The sequence below is a fragment of the Muscardinus avellanarius genome (assembly GCF_963383645.1).
Source record: "Muscardinus avellanarius genome assembly, chromosome: 1".
Taxonomy (NCBI): domain Eukaryota; kingdom Metazoa; phylum Chordata; class Mammalia; order Rodentia; family Gliridae; genus Muscardinus; species Muscardinus avellanarius.
Genome location: NC_137786.1, coordinates 238,996,554 through 239,015,336, shown reverse-complemented (window position 1 = coordinate 239,015,336; position 18,783 = coordinate 238,996,554). Strand labels below are relative to the sequence as shown.

Sequence of the window (18,783 nt, the reverse complement as noted above, 5' to 3'; positions counted from 1 at the left end):
CTCCACGCCACAGCCCCCCACCACGCCCCCGACCACCCACACCGTGCCCACCCGCCCAGAGACCTCCACAGCTCCAACCACGACCACCACTCAGACCCCGAGCCCAACTCCCACCACCACCACCACTGAGACCCCAACCCCAACTCCCACCACAGTGACCCCAACACCAACGCCTACCACCCAGGAGACCACGAGCTCAATCTCCACCACGACTCAGACCCCAACCCCAACTCCCACCACCACAGGGACCACAGCCCCACCACCCAGCACATCAACCCCAGCCCCAACTCCCACCACCACAGAGACCCCACCCTCAACAGCTACCACCCCAGAGACCACGAGCTCAATCTCTACCACCACTCAGACCCCAACCCCAACTCCCACCACCACAACCACAGAGACTCCAACCCCAACTCCCACCACCACAGTGACCCCAACCCCAACACCTACCATCCCAGAGACCACGAGCTCAATCTCTACCACCACTCAGACCCCAACCTCAACTCCCACCACCACAGAGACCCCACCCTCAACAGCTACAATCACAGAGACCACAAGCTCAGTCTCTACCATGACGCAGACCCCAACCCCAACACCCACCACCACCACCACCACCACCGAGATCCCAACCCCAACTCCCACCACAGTGACCCCAACCCCAACACCTACCACTCCAGAGATCACGAGCTCAATCTCCACCACGACTCAGACCCCAACCCCAACTCCCACCACCACAGGGACCACAGCCCCACCACCCAGCACATCAACCCCAGCCCCAACTCCCACCACCACAGAGACCCCACCCTCAACAGCTACAATCACAGAGACCACAAGCTCAGTCTCTACCATGACGCAGACCCCAACCCCAACACCCACCACCACCACCACCGAGATCCCAACCCCAACTCCCACCACAGTGACCCCAACCCCAACACCTACCACTCCAGAGATCACGAGCTCAATCTCCACCACGACTCAGACCCCAACCCCAACTCCCACCACCACAGGGACCACAGCCTCACCACCCAGCACATCAACTCCAACCCCAACTCCCACTACCACAGAGACCCCACCCTCAACAGCTACAATCACAGAGACCACAAGCTCAGTCTCTACCATGACGCAGACCCCAACCCCAACACCCACCACCACCACCACTGAGATCCCAACCCCAACTCCCACCACAGTGACCCCAACCCCAACACCTACCACCCTAGAGACCACGAGCTCAATCTCTACCACGACTCAGACCCCAACCTCAACTGCCACCACCACAGGGACCACAGTCCTACCACCCAGCACATCAACTCCAACCCCAACTTCCACCACCACAGAGACCCCAACCCCAACACCTACCACCCCAGAGACCACGAGCTCAATCTCTACCATGACGCACACCCCAACACCCACCACCACCACCACCGAGACCCCAACCCCAACTCCCACCACAGTGACCCCAACCCCAACACCTACCACTCCAGAGATCACGAGCTCAATCTCCACCATGACTCAGACCCCAACACCCACCACCACAGGGACCACAGCCCCACCACCCAGCACATCAACCCCAACCCCAACTCCCACCACCACGGAGACCCCAATCACCACTCCTACCACCCCAGAGAGCGCAAGTTCAATCTCTACCATGACACAGACCCCAACCACAACACCCACCACCACCACCACTGAGACCCCAACCCCAACTCCCACCACCACAGTGGCACCAACCTCAACACCCACTGTCACAGGGACACCCACCACCACAACCACAGAGACCCCAACTCCCACTCCTACCCAGACCACGTCACCCACAGCCACGCCAACTCCTCCACCATCACCTACGACTTCCACCAGCCTGCCATCAACGCCCACCCAGACCACGTCACCCACAGCCACGCCCACTCCTCCAGCAACAACCACGTCTGTTTCTACATCAAATTCTCCCAGCCCTTCCACATCCTCGACTGTAGCAACACCCACGACTTCAGAATCGACAGGCACTACTACGACACCCACAGCCACGCCAGGAACCACCACGCCCGTGCCCACCACCACGCCCACGCCAGCGTCAACCCCGTCCACCGTCCTGACGACCACCACTCCGTGCGTGTCCGACTGCGAGTGGACCGGCTGGCTGGATTCTGGTAAACCCAACTACGAAAAGCCGGGAGCGGGAGGAGATTTTGAACTGATTGGAGATGTCTGTGCTCCGGGCTGGGCAGCGAACATCTCCTGCCGAGCTGTCATGTATCCCAACGTCGCCCTCGAAGAGCTTGGACAGAAAGTGGTATGTAACGTCTCTGTTGGGCTGGTGTGCAGGAATGAAGACCAAGTGCTAGGCGGACCCATCCCCATGGCCGTCTGCCTCAACTACGAGATCAATGTGCAGTGCTGTCAGGTGTGCTCCACGCCACAGCCCCCCACCATGCCCCCGACCACCCACACCGTGCCCACCCGCCCAGAGACCTCCACAGCTCCAACCACGACCACCACTCAGACCCCGAGCCCAACTCCCACCACCACCACCACTGAGACCCCAACCCCAACTCCCACCACAGTGACCCCAACACCAACGCCTACCACCCAGGAGACCACGAGCTCAATCTCCACCACGACTCAGACCCCAACCCCAACTCCCACCACCACAGGGACCACAGCCCCACCACCCAGCACATCAACCCCAGCCCCAACTCCCACCACCACAGAGACCCCACCCTCAACAGCTACCACCCCAGAGACCACGAGCTCAATCTCTACCACCACTCAGACTCCAACCCCAACTCCCACCACCACAGTGACCCCAACCCCAACACCTACCACCCCAGAGACCACAGCCCCAACATCTAGCACCACACAAACCTCAACCAGAATCCCAACACAGACCTCTCCCATCTCTACCACCATCACCACAGGGACCACAACACCAACCACCAGCACCACACCAAGCTCAACCCCAATACCCAGCACCACACCAGGCTCAACCACAACACCCAGCACCACACCAGGCTCAACCCCAACACCCAGCACCACACCAAGCTCAACCCCAACAACCAGCACAACACCTAGCTCAACCCCAACACCCAGCACCACACCAGGCTCAACCCCAACACCCAGCACAATACCAGGCTCAACACGAATACCTAGCACCACAACAGGCTCAACCCCAACACCCAGTACCACACCAGGCTCAACCCCAACACCCAGCACCACATCAGGCTCAACCTTGACACTCAGTACGACACCAGGCTCAACCCCAACACCCAGCACCACACAAAGCTCAACCCCAACACCCAGCACAACACCAGGCTCAACCCACACACCCAGCACCACACCAAGCTCAACCCCAACACCCAGCACCACACAAAGCTCAACCCCAACACCCAGCACCACACCAGGCTCAATCCACACACCCAGCACCACACCAGGCTCAACCCCAACACACAGCACCAAACCAGGCTCAACCCCAACACACAGCACCACACCAAGCTCAACCCCAACACGCAGCACCACACCAGGCTCAACTCCAACACCCAGCACCACACCAGGCTCAACCCACACACCCAGCACCACACCAGGCTCAACCCCAACACACAGCACCACACAAAGCTCAACCCCAACACCCAGCACCACACCAGGCTCAACCCACACACCCAGCACCACACCAAGCTCAACCCCAACACCCAGCACCACACAAAGCTCAACCCCAACACCCAGCACCACACCAGGCTCAACCCACACACCCAGCACCACACCAAGCTCAACCCCAACACCCAACACCACACCAGGCTCAACCCCAACACCCAGCACCACACCAAGCTCAACCCCAACACACAGCACCACACCAGGCTCAACACCAACACACAGCACCACACCAAGCTCAACCCAAACACAAAGCACCACACAAGGCTCAACACCAACACACAGCACCACACCAAGCTCAATCCCAACACCCAGCACCACACCAAGCTCAACCCCAACACACAGCACCACACCAGGCTCAACCTTGACACTCAGTACTACACCAGGCTCAACCCACACACCCAGCACCACACCAAGCTCAACCCCAACAATCAGCACCACACCAGGCTCAACCCCAACACCCAGCACCACACCAGGCCCAACCCCAACACCCAGCACCACACCAGGCTCAACTCCAACACCCAGTACCACACCAGGCTCAACCCCAACACGCAGCACAACACCAGGCTCAACCCCAACACCCAGTACCACACCAGGCTCAACCCCAGCACCTAGCACACCAGGCTCAACCCCAACACCCAGCACAACACCAGGCTCAACCTTGATACTCAGTACTACACCAGGCTCAACCCCAACACCCAGCACCACACCAAGCTCAACTACAACACCCAGCACCACACCAGGCTCAATTCCAACACCCAGCACCACACACAGCTCAACCCCAACACCCAGCACCACACCAGGCTCAACACCAACACCCAGCACCGCACCAGGCTCAACCCCAACACCCAACACCACACCAGGCTCAACCCCAACACCCAGCACCACACCAGGCTCAACCCAAACACCTAGCATACCAGGCTCAACCCCAACACCCAGCACCACACCAGGCTCAACCCCAACACCCAGCACCACACCAAGCTCAACCCCAACACCCAGCACCACACCAAGCTCAACTCCAACACCCAGCACCACACCAGGCTCAACCCAAACACCTAGCATACCAGGCTCAACCCCAACACCCAGCACCACACCAGGCTCAACCCCAACACCCAGCACCACACCAAGCTCAACCCCAACACACAGCACCACACCAAGCTCAACTACAACACCCAGCACCACACCAGGCTCTACCCCAACACCCAGCACCACACCAGGCTCAAACCCAACACCCAGCACCACACCAGGCTCAACCCCAACACCCAGCACAACACCAGGCTCAACCTTGTCACTCAGTACAAAACCAGGCTCAACCCCAACACCCAGCACCACACCAAGCTCTACCCCAACACACAGCACCACACCAAGCTCAACTACAACACCCAGCACCACACCAAGCTCAACTCCAACACGCAGCACCACACCAGGCTCAATTCCAACACCCAGCACCACACCAAGCTCAACCCCAACACCCAGCACCACACCAGGCTCAACCCCAATACTCAGCACCACACCAAGCTCAACCCCAACACCCAGTACCACACCAAGCTCAACCCCAACACCCAGCAGCACACCAGGCTCAACCTTGACACTTAGTACGACACCAGGCTCAACTCCAACACCCAGCACCACACAAAGCTCAACCCCAACACCCAGCACCACACCAGGCTCAACCCCAACAACCAGCACCACACCAGGCCCAACCCCAACACCCAGCACCACACCAGGCTCAACCCCAACACCAAGCACCACACCAGGCTCAACCCCAACACCCAGCACCACACCAGGCTCAACCCCAACACCCAGCACCACACCAGGCTCAACCCCAACACCCAGCACCACACAAAGCTCAACCCCAACACCCAGCACCACACCAGGCTCAACCCACACACCCAGCACCACACCAGGCTCAACACCAACACACAGCACCACACCAGGCTCAACCCCAACACCCAGCACCACACCAGGCTCAACTCCAACACCCAGCACCACACCAAGCTCAACCCCAACACTCAGCACCACACCAGGCTCTACCCCAACACCCAGTACAACACCAAGCTCAACTCCAACACCCAGCACCACACCAGGCTCAACCCCAACACCTAGCATACCAGGCTCAACCCCAACACCCAGCACCACACCAGGCTCAACCCCAACACCTAGCATACCAGGCTCAACCTCAACACAGAGCACCACACCAGGCTCAACCCCAACACCTAGCATACCAGGCTCAACCCCAACACCCAGCACCACACCAGGCTCAACCCCAACACCCAGTACCACACCAGGCTCAACCCCAACACCCAGCACCACACCAGGCTTAACTCCAACACCCAGCACCACAACAAGCTCAACCCCAACACCCAGCACCACACCAGGCTCTACCCCAACACCCAGTACAACACCAAGCTCAACTCCAACACCCAGCACAACACCAGGCTCAACCCAAACACCTAGCATACCAGGCTCAACCCTAACACCCAGCACCACACCAGGCTCAACTCCAACACCCAGCACCACACCAAGCTCAACCCCAACACCCAGCACCACACCAAGCTCAACTACAACACCCAGCACCACACCAGGCTCAACTCCAACACCCAGCACCACACCAGGCTCAACCCCAACATTCAGCACCACACCAGGCTCAACCCCAACACCCAGCACCACACCAGGCTCAACCCCAACATTCAGCACCACACCAGGCTCAACCCCAACACCCAGCACCACACCAGCCTCAACCCCAACCTCGACCATCTTCTCAACCACCAGCTCAGCTACTACAGCTCCTGCTTTCACAAGTACAACCACAGGAATCTCAACCCCAACTCCCAGTACCACGGAAACCCCCACCCCTACAGGCACAATACCCACTACGGAGTCAGCCTCATCCACTCCCACTGCAGGAACCTCCACCCCTCTGCCCTCCCTACCCACGGAGTCTACCACCCTTCTGAGCACTCCCTCTATCACCACGGAGACATCGAGCACGCCACTGCTGCCCTCCACGACACCCACCACTGGCACGCGATCTCCACCTTCGGGAACTGGGGTACCCACTTCGGGAGCCACAACACCCCTTCCAGGTAAACAGGCAGGTGGAGGCGCCCTGTTCCTCCTTGTCCAGGAGAGCTTGGCAGCTCTGGGACCCCACGCTGCCAGCAAGGGTGGGTGGACTCCCAGGGAGGTTAGAGTCCAGTTCAGGGGCCTCCCTTGCATGCTGGTCACTGTTCAGGGAGCCACAGTGGCAGCCAGCGAAGCCTGTGTCTGCCCAGCCGATAGGCTTGGTCAGGCGTGGCACTCTCAGAAGGACAAGTGCCTGGGGCACACTCTTTCAGGTGTGCTTGGCCAGCAGGCTCTGGTGCTACCTGGTGCCTCAGCCTCCCACGCCACCCGGTGTGTGTAGTGTCCCTGGCCAGCTGCCTGGGTCCCTCTGCTGCGGGCCTGTGGGGCTGGCCCCAGGGCCTCTGGGATGGCTAGTGCCATCATGCCTGACTTGTTGCGAACTTACAGGCTCGCCCACCTCCATGAAGACCACTCCCACCAGCGGAACCACCACGGCACCCCCTTCCACACCCACCACTGCCTCCCCCACTATGCCGACCACCACCTCAGGAACGTCCACCCAGACGGGGCTCCCCTTGACCACGCCGACCACACAGGAGACCACGTCCACATCCATCCCGATCCCCTCTCCCAGCACCTCCACTCAAGTCACCTGCTGCGTCTTGCATGAGACGTTCTATGGCCCAGGTACCCACATGGTTCACACCTAAAACCTGGGCAGCAGAGGCTGGTTGGGGGCAGGGCTGGGCGGTACCCAAACCAGGAGCTTGCCAGGAGGCCGGGGCTGGCTGTGGCTGGGCCTGTCAGGACCCCGCTCTCCCAAGGTCGTGGGGCCAGTGGGGGCGTCTCAGTGCATTCTTTGTCACTGTAACACAATCCCGGAGGCTCGATACCTTATAAACCACACGGGCCCACTTAGCTCAACCTTCGAGAGGCAGGAAAGTCTGATAAACCACAGCAGCAGCTGAGGCCTGTGGCAGCTTGCCATGGTGGAGGTTTCACTGAGCAAGAGCTCCAGCGCCCTGCTGACCTCATTTAACCCTGATCACCTCTGAAAGGCTCCACCGCCTCACACCACCAGCAGGTGAACAGAGGCAGGGACACAGGCGCTCTGGGAACTGTTGGGATGGCAGCAGCAGGCCCCTTCCTGCGGTTTCCATGGGCCCTGCTGGATGGAGGGTATAAGGGCTGGATCCTTCCCTTCCCTCGCAGGTGAACTGGTGTACAACAGCACCCTCGGGGACACCTGCTATTACGTGAACTGCTCCCTGGACTGCGAGATTCAGATCTTCAACTGGTCCTGCCCATCCACGCCCTCCCCGAGCTCCACACCCTCGAAGCCAACAACCTCACCAGTGCCCACGCCATCAACGCCAGGGACAGCCCCGACAACCAGGCCCTCGTCACCGACAGCCACGCCCTCCACGCCCACGTCCAGCACGCCGGCCACCACCAAGCCCCCCGGGTGCCCAGATTTTATTCCTCCGAGACAGGTCAGTGTCCACTTGGCCCCGAGTGTGTCTGTGTCCAGGCTTCTGAGGCCCAAGGTGCAGGGTGCGCCCTTGCCCAGCCCGCGCCATCTCTGGTGGGGCCGAAGCCTCCCGCAGCCTCTTGGAGGCTGGGTCTGTTGGTCCACCGTCTCGCCATGTCTGCCTTGCTGCGACCAAGACCCAGATGTGGCCTTTGGCCCCCAACCCCAAGGATGTGGACTGAGGGCTCAGACTGCAGCCCTGCGTGGAGGCCCTGGTTGAACATCCCGTGCCTGCCGTCCTGCAGGAGAATGAGACGTGGTTGCTATGTAACTGCACCATGGCCATCTGCAAGCATGACAACACCGTGGAGATTGTGGAGGTGGAGTGCAAGCCCCCGCCCATGCCCACCTGCTCCAACAACCTCAAGCCCGTGCGCGTGCCTGACCCTGATGGCTGCTGCTGGCACTGGGAGTGTGACTGTAAGCCCCGTGGCACCTGCGGGAGCCACCGCCTGCCTTCTCCCTGCTCTAGGGTTGGGGGGCCGCAGGACCCTTGAACTTGGACCCCAGTTGCTAAGCACAGGACTTCTCACCCCCTCCCCCTGAACCGCAGGGCCTGGGCTGCTTGCCTGGTGGCATGGGGGCAACGCCCCTTGAACTAGATGCTTCCGAGGTTGGAAGGACCCCGTCTTGCTGGAGCAGCTTCTGTGGGCTGTGGAGAGACCCCTCTGCTCAGATTCTCCCAGTGCCCCAACCTATCAGCTTTTGTGACTCCTGCCGGCTCTTCCTGCCTGCCCCCGAGTCCTGAGTCCTGGCTGCGTGCCTGCCTGGGTCCTGACCTCTCAGGACTCAGTGAGCCCCTCCCTCCCTCCGCAGGCTACTGCACGGGCTGGGGTGACCCGCACTACGTCACCTTCGACGGCCTCTACTACAGCTACCAGGGCAACTGTACCTACGTGCTGGTGGAGGAGATCACCCCCACGGTGGACAACTTCGGGGTCTACATCGACAACTACCACTGCGACGTCAACGACAAGGTCTCCTGCCCCCGCACGCTCATCGTGCGCCACGAGACCCAGGAGGCGCGGGTCCAGACCGTGCAGATGATGCCCCTGGTAATGCAGGTGCGTGCGGGCGCAGGCTGGACGTCCTCGCAGGCAGCAGAGGACTGTGCTGTGCGGTCCCGGCTGGCCCGTGGGGGAGGGCAGGGGCCCCTCTTCTCCCGGCCTGCAGGTGTGTAAGGGACACCGTTCACTCAAGCTCACCCTGGGCCCGGGTCTCTGGGCAGAGGCTCCCACTCTGGGTCAAGGCGAGGGGCGGGTTGTATGTAGCACAGACTCACTACACCCTGGAGCCACTGGGCATGATGGTCAAGTGGCCTGGGGCCCTACTTCCTGGTTGGGCCCCCAGGAAAAGGCCTTCTGTGGCTTAACCCTACAACGAGTGAGGACAAGGGGTGTCCCAGGGCCATGCTGAGGAAGCAGAAGGGACCAGGGAAGGGGTGGCCCCAGGTGTTGCCTCAAAGTACCCGTGAGCCTCCCAGTGAGACAGGTGTGGCTTCCAGGGAACCAGGCGGGCCGGGTGGCCAGGCCTGTAGTGGTGCTGTGCCTGCCCCTGCCCAGTGTCCCTCCTGACCCAGGCGTTCTGGCTGCAGGTGCAGGTCAACGGGCAGGTGGTGGCGCTGCCCTACACCAAGTACGGGCTGCAAGTGTACGAGTCTGGCATCAACGTCATGGTAGCCATTCCCGAGCTGGATGTCCTTGTCTCCTACAACGGGCTGTCCTTCTCCGTCAAGCTACCCTACCGCCTGTTTGGCAACAACACCAAGGGCCAGTGTGGTGAGCCCCGCAGCCCCTGGGCCCTGTCCTGGGGGAGGCCAGGCGTGCACACCCACCGGCCTGGCGTGGATTTCCTGGTTCTCTGTGGGCTGCTGTGGCCATGGTCCCGGTGGGGAGCCAGCAGGAGTTGGCTTGGCCGGGTCTGTGCCCTCGGGTCTGGCCCTGGGCTGGAGGAGGGGTCTTCCGGGGCTGGCACGGACTGGTGCTGGGCTAACGTGTGCTTCCCTGCCAACGCAGGCACCTGCACCAACAACACTGCAGATGACTGTGTGCTGCCCAGTGGGGAGGTGGTCTCTGACTGCGAGGCTGCGGCTGACTACTGGGTGGTGAAAGACCCCTCCAAGCCACAGTGCTTCCACACTGGCTTCACGACCAAGCGCCCATCCGTCACGACGCCAGGGGGCAGCCACTGCACTGGCTCTCCAATCTGCCAGCTTATTAAGGACAGGTGGGCGACCTGTCCTGTGCCTGTCTGTGCTCCCGGGCACCCGCAGGGCCTCGGGAAGCAGTTTCGCTTCCCAGTGCTCCCCCAAGGAGGACAGAGATGAGGTGCATCCCAAGCGTGGGTCCTGGCACTCAGGATGCTGGCTCTGGATTCTACTTGTCCACACCTCTCCCTCGGTGGGAGGGTACAGCTTGCTGGGCTGCTGCCCCGGGTAGACCAGTTGGCCCAGGGCAGAGCTCACAGTCGGGGCTGATACTGTGAAGTCAGGTGGGGCTGAGATGGGGGTGTTCCCAGAGCTGGCTGCGTGGACGGGAGCGTCCTGTCCCCAGAGGTGTGAGAGTTGAGTACAGCCGGGTGGCTGTCTGCCAGGGTTGCTGGCACTTGATGACTGTTCTGATTCCCAGCTTCCATCTCTGGATGCTGGTTGCCTTGGGGCACAGTGCCGACCTCCTGTCCAGGCTGGCCCCTCGCTCTGCCGTCTTGTCAGCCACCTAATCTGTGCAGGCTGAACAGCTCCAGGAGGCAGCCCGGGCGGAGGTGTGGGTGGTGTGGGGTGTGGGAGAGGCAGGTGCGGCCTACCTGGGTCCATGGGTATTGACCAGCCTGTGTCCCTCGCCCCTCCCACACAGCCTGTTTGCCAAGTGCCACGCCTCCGTGCCCCCCCAGTACTACTACGAGGCCTGCGTGTTTGACAGCTGCTTCGTGCCCGACTCTGGCCTGGAGTGTGCCAGTGTGCAGGCCTACGCAACCCTCTGTGCCCAGCAGGGCGTCTGTGTTGACTGGCGGAACCACACCCATGGGGCCTGCTGTAAGTGCTGCCTGTCCTTGTCCTGGTGAGGGCCGCCCGCTCTGTGGGGTGCCATGCCCAGTGTGAAGTGTGACCTGGTTGACCTGGGGTCAGGCATGCAGGTGGGGCCGGTGTGAGGCTAGGCTGGGCCCTTGAGGTGGGAAGGGGGCCAGGGATACTGAGTTCTACCGGTCTTGGTATCATTACTGGTAAGCCACCTGGCTGGGGACAGCCACAGGGTGCAGAGGCCTGTGGTGCGGGGCCCCTGGCTACCTCTGCCGCGGTGGGAAGGAAGTGTGGCTCCTCCCTCCCTCCTGATGTGCTGTGGCGCTCCCTCCTGATTCTTGCCTTCTTTCTGCAGCTCTGACGTGCCCTTCGCACAGGGAGTACCGGGCTTGTGGCCCTGCAGAAGAGTCTACTTGCCAGTCCAGGTGTGTTGCTGGGGGGGCTCCTGGAGGATAGTCTGGGCTGCAGCTCCCTAGTCCCACCCGACCCCATCTGTGGACACCTCTCCTTCCAGCTCCCCCGAGCAGGACTCCACGAGCCTGGTGGAAGGCTGCTTCTGTCCTGAAGGCACCATGAGCTACGCTCCTGGCTTCGACGTCTGCGTGGAATCATGTGGTATGCCGCCCACTCGTGCGGCCTTCCTCCTGCCTCCTCCTCAGGAGGCTGGCCCAGCTCCGTGGTAGCGGGACTGTGCTAACAGGATTTGTTTCCTTCCTTTCCCTAGGCTGCGTGGGACCCGACAATGTGGCCAGAGAGGTAGGCCCTCCCCTTTTTGCTGGGGGGATTCTCCCACAAATCCTGAAGTTTGGGAGTTGGTGTGGAGTACAGTGTACATGAGAACCTGTGAAACTCAAAGACTGAGTCGTGAGCCATTTGGGTCCTGCAATGCTGAGCCAGAGGGACATCATCTGTGCACCCACCTGTCCCTGGGTTCTTCCATCCGTCTCTCTGTCCGTCCATCCATCCATCCATCCATCCACTCATCTACTTACCCACTCACCCATTTGTCCATTGGTTCTTCCATCCTTCTATCATCATCCATCCATTCACTTAGCCATCTGCCCATTGGTTCTCTCATCCATCCACCCATCCACACATCCATCCACCTATTCATTGGTTCTCCCATCCATCTACCATTCAACTATCAGCATCCACCCATCCACTCATCTACCTGTGCAGTGGTTTGTCCATCCATCCATCTACCCACACATCCATCCATCCACCCCACACCTGCTCTGCATACATACATACATACATACATCTATCCATTCATCCATCCACTCATCTGTCTATCCACTGGTCTATCCATCCAGACATTTTTTCACCCACCATTCACTTCCTCCCTGTCCATAGATTTGCCAATTTGTCCATCATTCATCCACATGTCCATTAGTTTGCCCATCCCTCTGTCCATGAGTCATTCATCTGTCCACCCCTCATTTATCTGTCCCTCCACACACCCACCCCACTCTCTCTCTCTGCACCCCCCACCAGTCATGATCCGTGTCTAGACCTGGATGACGCCTCGGCCCCTTCAGTGCTGTCTGTCTCCCACATGTGACCACAGCCCCACGGCTGACTCCTTAGCCCATTCTGCACAGACTTAATTGCTATGTGAGGTGCACCTGCCATGTGCCAGGCCTGGCGGGAGCAATAGTGCCTGGCCTGCTGAAAGGGCAGTGGCGTCCTGTCCAGAACCTGCCCCTGAGCTCAGAGGTGGGAGGAACGGGCTTCCCCACAATACCCCTCGGCCAGCTGGCCTGACACCCCATCTTCTTCCTGTAGTTTGGGGAGCACTTTTCATTTGACTGCAAGGACTGTGTCTGCCTGGAGGGCGGCAGTGGAATCATCTGTCAGCCCAAGGAGTGCACCCAGGTGGTCTCCACTGAGTGCGAGGAAGACGGCACCTACCTGGTCATGGAAGTCAACCCAGCCGACACCTGCTGCAACATCTCCTCCTGCAGTAAGGCTGCCCGGCCCTGTCCCTGGGGGGTCCCTGAGATGGGCTTCCCTCCCCTCCTTGGGGGCTCAGGCTGCGCCTGCCACAGAGGCCATGGGTGGAGGGGGAGGGCTCCAGCCAGGCCTCCTGCAGGTGCCGGTCTGGGAGCGGGAGGGGACCTCAGAGGCCTGTGGGCGCTGTGCAGTTGGGGGGGTTCTGCCTGGGGGGAGCTGTCCCGGTGACCACGCATCTGCCCCACCACCTTCAGAGTGCGACACCAGCCTGTGCAAAGAGGAGCCCCCCACGTGCCTGCTGGGGTTCCAGGTGAAGAGCACAGTCGTGCCCGGGAGGTGCTGCCCGGTCTACTCCTGTGGTGAGTGAGGCCTGGCGCCTGCGGGTGGGAAGGAGGCAGGGTGGGCTTGGCTGTGGCCCGAGGGCTGGGTGGAGGGGAAGGGCGGCCCCCACACCGCGTCCATGGTGCGTTCTGAGCCCAGTCGGCCTCTGACGGTCCCTCTGCCCTCTTCCTCCCAGTGCCCAAGGGCGTGTGCGTGCACCAGAATGCTGAGTACCAGGTGCGTGGATGGGAGGGGAGGAGGGAGGAGGGTGGCCTGGTGGGGAAGGGGTGCGTGGCCCCAGGTGGCCCTGACCTGCCCGTGCCCGTGCCCACAGCCTGGCTCCCCAGTGTACTCCTCCAAGTGTGAGGATTGTGAGTGCACCCACATCGTGGACAACAGCACCCAGCTCAACATCATCACCTGCACCCACGTGCCCTGCAACATCTCCTGCAACCCGGTGAGCCGCCAGCACGCCCTTCCCTCGCTTCCTGCTCAGTCTGCCCTCTATTCGGCTCCCTAAGCAGCATGCTGACCCACGAGTGTTTCCGTTTTTTTTTTTTTTTGTGGTACTGGGGTTCCTGGAAGCCCTTCTACCTCCGGGCTACACTCCCAGACCTATTTTATATTTTTTTATTTGGAAACAGGGTCTCTTAAGCCAGCAAGGCTGGCTGTGAACCAGTGCAATCCTCCTGTCTCCGCCTCCCAAGCGCGGGGATTACAAGCGTGGGCCACCATGCCCGGCTTTCCGGGCGTTTTGACCCCCCAATTTCCTTCCTCCTCCTGTGCTCACCCCATCTCTCCACCTTGGCTACTGCCCAGCCCGCAGCCTCCCCCAGCTGGGGGTTCCCGCTGCCCCGGGTCCTAGTGGGGTGTGGGATGAGCCTGTGAGCCCGGCCTTGGCCTTGTCTGTGTCTCCAGGGCTTTGAACTCGTGGACGCCCCCGGCGAGTGCTGCCAGAAGTGTGAGCAGACCCACTGCATCATCAACAGGCCCAATGACCAGTACATCATCCTGAAGGTGCGCACGGGAGCGCACGGGGCTGCTGGGAGCAGAGGGCCACTGGGAGAGAGGGGTCCCTGGCCCCCCGGCCGAGTCCTCCCAGTCCTGGCACAGCTGGGCATGCGTGTGTTGGGGCTATAGCAGCAAGGGACAGCGACTGGGTGGTTGCAAACAACAGGGCTGGATCTCCCAATTCGCAGTTCCCGACTCCCAGGCCAGGGCGGGCAGGGCCTGCTTCCCTGGAGGCGGAGGGAGGCCTGGGCAGCGTCCTGCCTCCTCATCCAGCTCGGGGGCTCCAGGCCCCCTTGGCTGTGGCCGCATCCTCCCAGCCTCTGCCTCCACCCTCACACGGTGTCTCCCAAGTGCCTGTGTCTTCTCTTCTGTCTCGACCAAGGGTGCCCTAAGCTAGGATTGCTCGCATCTCAAGAGCCGTCACTTAATCTCCTCTCCAAGGTCCCTTTTTCAAATAAGATCCCTTCCTAGACATGGGCTAGACATGGGTGTGCATTTGGGCTCTGGGGCTAGAGGGTGGGCATACGTTTTTTGGGTTATACTGAGCATGCCCGTTTGGGTCTTGGGGTTAGAGGTGGGCACACTGCTTTGGGCTCTGGGGCTAGAACCTTTGGGTTGTGTGGACCACAGGCAGGCGTCTGTCCCTGAGGCCTCTCCTCGCCCCTGCTGGTGGCTCTGCTGGCCTGGTGTTCTGCTCCATCCTCCAGGGCACCCTCCTGGGCTGGCCCGGTGGGGGCTGCCTGCTTGTCCTCACCCTCACTCCGCTCTGCCCACAGCCCGGGGACATAGAGAAGAATCCCAACGACAAATGCATGTTCTACAGCTGTGTGAAAATCCACAACCAGCTCATCTCCTCCGTGTCCAACATCACTTGTCCCGACTTTGACCCCAGTGCCTGTATCCCGGTGAGTGGCCTGCTGGGGTGCGGGTCAGGCGTGCTCTGCCTGGGTGGGGGATCCCAGTGTCCTGGCAGTGGCCCCTGGCCTGTAGGAGCCGGTCCTCCCCCACCCCATGAGGCCGTGGGGGTCTCGGGCTCATTCTCCTTCCTCTCCCAGGACTCCATCACACTCATGTCCAACGGGTGCTGCAAGACATGTGAGTGCTGCTGGGGCCTGGAGGGAGCAGGGTGAGAGGGAGGGCGCCCTGTCCCCACTGTGCCGCCCCTCTCGTGGCTGCCCAGGAAGAGGCAGGAAGAGCCCAGCTGGAGGCTGTGGGATCTCTTCCCCGGAGAGCAGGGCAGAGTTCGCGCGAGCCCCCAGCCCTTCCCCTCCACCTCCCTTGCCAGGCATTCCTCGCAACGAGACCAGGCTGCCCTGCTCCACCATCCCGGTTACCAAGGAGATTTCATACGCTGGCTGCTCCAAGAACATCACCACGAACTATTGTTCCGGGTTCTGCGGGACCTCTGCTATGTGAGTCCCACGGGCAGGAGGCCAGGGTGGGTCCCTGGGAGGAGCCAGGCAGCCCTCACCCTCCCCTTCCCTCCCCAGGTACTCTGCGGAGGCCCAGGCCCTGGACCACAGGTGTTCCTGCTGCAAAGAGGAGAAAACCAGCCAGCAGGAGGCGGTCCTGGACTGCGGTAACGGTGAGACGCTGGTCCACACCTACACGCACATCGAGAGCTGCCAGTGCCAGGACACGGTGTGCGGGCTCCCAGAGGCGCAGAGCCGGGTCCGGCGCTCCAGCCCCCGGCTCCTGGGAGGGTGGTGAGCAGAACCGCCACAGAGCCTCCGGCCCACCTGCATCGGCCTGCTGGCCTCACCTAAGCTCGCCTTCCTCGCTGGGGATATTTATTTTCTGATTCTTGGTCCAATCTTTTGCTTTCTGACAATAAACTCAGGCAGAGACATTGTGCTACCGTGGTCTGAGTTGGTGCCGCAGGCTCTGAGTTGGCCGCTGTGCGGCAGGTTCCTGGGAGTGGGGGGGTTTGGAAAGTACTCTTCAGCGCCCCGGGGTGCAGTCACTAGGCTCTGTGCACAGGACACGGGAGCCGGGCTTCGGCAAGTACTGTGCACAGCACGCGCCTTCCCTGGGCTCCGGCTCTACCTGCTCAAAGCACTCTCGGGGCAAAGCCCTTCACCCTGAGTCTGAGAAAGGCCCAGGTCCCTTCATAGCAATTTCCAGGGCTTTCTGCCACTGGGGAGGCCTTCCCCCAGCACCAGGGGTCCATACACTGCAGAGACAGTGTGTGTGCCTGTGTGCATGGAAGGGTATGCGTGTGTGCATCTGCGCGCGTGTGCACAGGGGTGTGTGTGCACCGTGTGAGTCTGTGTGTGTGTGTGTGTGTGTGTGTGTGTGTGCGTACACATGCATGTGCCTTTCTGGCGCAGGCAACCATGCTTGTTTGGAAGTGGAGCCCCTGGTCTTCGGTGGGGCTCCTGGAGGGTTCAGAGATAAGCCAGGGATCTCCTCTCTCAAAGCAGCCGGTGGTGTTGGGAGCCCCAGCCCCAGGGCCATGGACCCCTGAGTACGGCAACCCAACCTGCGCTCATCCTCCGAGCCGAAGGGGCGCAGTGTTTGCCCAGCCCCAGGGTCTCACCCTGCACTCTGTACCCTCCCTCAGGGAGGGGCCATCTGCGCCAGGCCCCGAGCCGGGGGAGGGGGGGGGGAGGGGGGGAGGGCAGGGGCCAGCTCCCACTTCCTGTCTCCACTCCCTGCCTCTGAAGCCACGAGCCTCCCTAGTGGGATTAATAACTAATAACCATTAATTATTAATTAATAATCATTCCTTAATAATCCCTTTAATAATTCCCTTCCCCACCTGACCCTTGACCCAGTGAGGGCAGCAGCTGCTGTGTGCCTGAGTGACGGGTCAGCAGGTTGGAGCTCTAGCGGGGGTCCTGGAGCCTGGTCGGCCCCAGGGGTCTTTCCACTGCCCCAGATGCCCTCCCAGCGCTCCTGGGGACCCCAGACGCCCAGGGCCTGGCACTCCTGGGCAGTCAGTTGGCCTGGGTCTGCCTTAGAACAGGCCCCATCTCTTCTCCATGTAGGCCCTGCTCCTCCCCAGACAGGGGCCAAATTCTCCTCATAAAACCTCCCAAATATAAGACTCAACCAACACCATTCAAAGGATGTTGGCTAGCCACGGTGGAATAAGCTGGAAACAACAGAAGTATCTGGAAAATCCCCAAATATATGCAAATTGAGCCCTTTTTTTTGCGGTGCTGGGGATGGAACCCAGGGTTTTACACCTGTGTGAGGCAAGCGCTAACCAGTGACCACACACCTAGGCCCTGGGACACCCGCTTCTAGATAACTCATGGATCAAAGAAAAGTTAGGATACATTTTAACTAAACTAAAATGAAACGGAAGCACATTAAAATCTGGGGAATGCATTTCTTAGACATGTAGAGCGTTTGTTCTTGTCTGAGAAAAAGGAAGTGCTCAAATGAATGGTCTAAACGCCTACCTTAATAGTCCAGGGGCAGAAAAGCAGGTGAAACCTGGAACAAATAGTAAAGATAAATAAACAAAACCGAGACAAAACCAGCAACACAACCCAACAGGGCTAATCAGTGAAATGGAGACCTGGTTCTTCAAAGAGGTAAAAATAAAATCGACAAGTGTCTCTCGAGGCAGATCGCGCAGAGTGAGGCTATTACGAGGGTGCCAGGGATGGCGCAGACACCTTTACGCTAATGGAGTCGGTAACCGAGATATTGAGAGAAAGTGGTCAATCTCTTGAAAGAAATGAACAAAACTCGCCACGAGGACAGAGAAAGCCTGAACAGCCCTATTGGAAATGGAATTAGTGATGTGAATACCTGCCACAAAGAAGGCCCCAGCTCAGACGGCTTCCTTTGTGAGACTATAAACCGCTTAGAGAAGAAATAACAGCAACCCAACATAAGCTCTTTCAGGAAGTAAATGAGAAGGGAACATTTCTCAACTTCTTCTATGGGTTTGTGTCTAGGCTGAGTCCCAAACCCATGATGTCACAGGAGGCGTGAACCCCAGGTCGCCTCATGCACAGGATGTAAAAGAGAATCACAGCTGGGTGTGGTGGCGCACGCTTGTAACCCCAGCATTCGGGAGGCTGAGACCGGAGGATCGCGGTTCGCGGACAGCCTCAGCTACTTAGTGAGGCCCTCTGCAACTCAGTGAGACCCTGTTTCAAATTAAAGAATAAAAAATAGGGCTGGGGGTGTAGCTCAGAGGTAGAATCCCCAGCTCACAGCTCACCTCATGCATAGGATATAAAAAGAGAACCAGAGCTCACTGACTCCCATGCACGGGATAGAAAAC

At 60.2% G+C, this 18,783-nt stretch overlaps 1 protein-coding gene across 1 annotated transcript in view; it reads left to right on the top strand.

Annotated features, from left to right (window-relative positions):
* LOC308261789 (mucin-2-like) overlaps window positions 1-18,783 on the top strand; it is a gene marked incomplete at both ends in the record, with an annotated part of 49,601 nt that overhangs the window by 13,553 nt on the left and 17,265 nt on the right. The window contains 29 exons of the mRNA XM_080693919.1: window positions 131-646; window positions 813-916; window positions 1,030-1,108; window positions 1,163-1,631; window positions 1,749-1,966; window positions 2,019-2,557; window positions 4,876-5,066; window positions 6,315-6,725; window positions 6,767-6,806; window positions 6,875-6,926; window positions 7,153-7,392; window positions 7,918-8,198; window positions 8,482-8,656; window positions 9,053-9,300; window positions 9,831-10,014; window positions 10,252-10,462; window positions 11,089-11,267; window positions 11,608-11,677; window positions 11,767-11,867; window positions 11,977-12,008; window positions 13,038-13,215; window positions 13,460-13,564; window positions 13,723-13,763; window positions 13,861-13,983; window positions 14,445-14,543; window positions 15,314-15,442; window positions 15,593-15,632; window positions 15,823-15,949; window positions 16,028-16,243. Of these exons, the coding sequence (XP_080550045.1) occupies window positions 131-646; window positions 813-916; window positions 1,030-1,108; window positions 1,163-1,631; window positions 1,749-1,966; window positions 2,019-2,557; window positions 4,876-5,066; window positions 6,315-6,725; window positions 6,767-6,806; window positions 6,875-6,926; window positions 7,153-7,392; window positions 7,918-8,198; window positions 8,482-8,656; window positions 9,053-9,300; window positions 9,831-10,014; window positions 10,252-10,462; window positions 11,089-11,267; window positions 11,608-11,677; window positions 11,767-11,867; window positions 11,977-12,008; window positions 13,038-13,215; window positions 13,460-13,564; window positions 13,723-13,763; window positions 13,861-13,983; window positions 14,445-14,543; window positions 15,314-15,442; window positions 15,593-15,632; window positions 15,823-15,949; window positions 16,028-16,243 (5,398 nt within the window). The remainder of the gene's footprint in view (window positions 1-130; window positions 647-812; window positions 917-1,029; window positions 1,109-1,162; window positions 1,632-1,748; window positions 1,967-2,018; window positions 2,558-4,875; window positions 5,067-6,314; window positions 6,726-6,766; window positions 6,807-6,874; window positions 6,927-7,152; window positions 7,393-7,917; window positions 8,199-8,481; window positions 8,657-9,052; window positions 9,301-9,830; window positions 10,015-10,251; window positions 10,463-11,088; window positions 11,268-11,607; window positions 11,678-11,766; window positions 11,868-11,976; window positions 12,009-13,037; window positions 13,216-13,459; window positions 13,565-13,722; window positions 13,764-13,860; window positions 13,984-14,444; window positions 14,544-15,313; window positions 15,443-15,592; window positions 15,633-15,822; window positions 15,950-16,027; window positions 16,244-18,783) is intronic.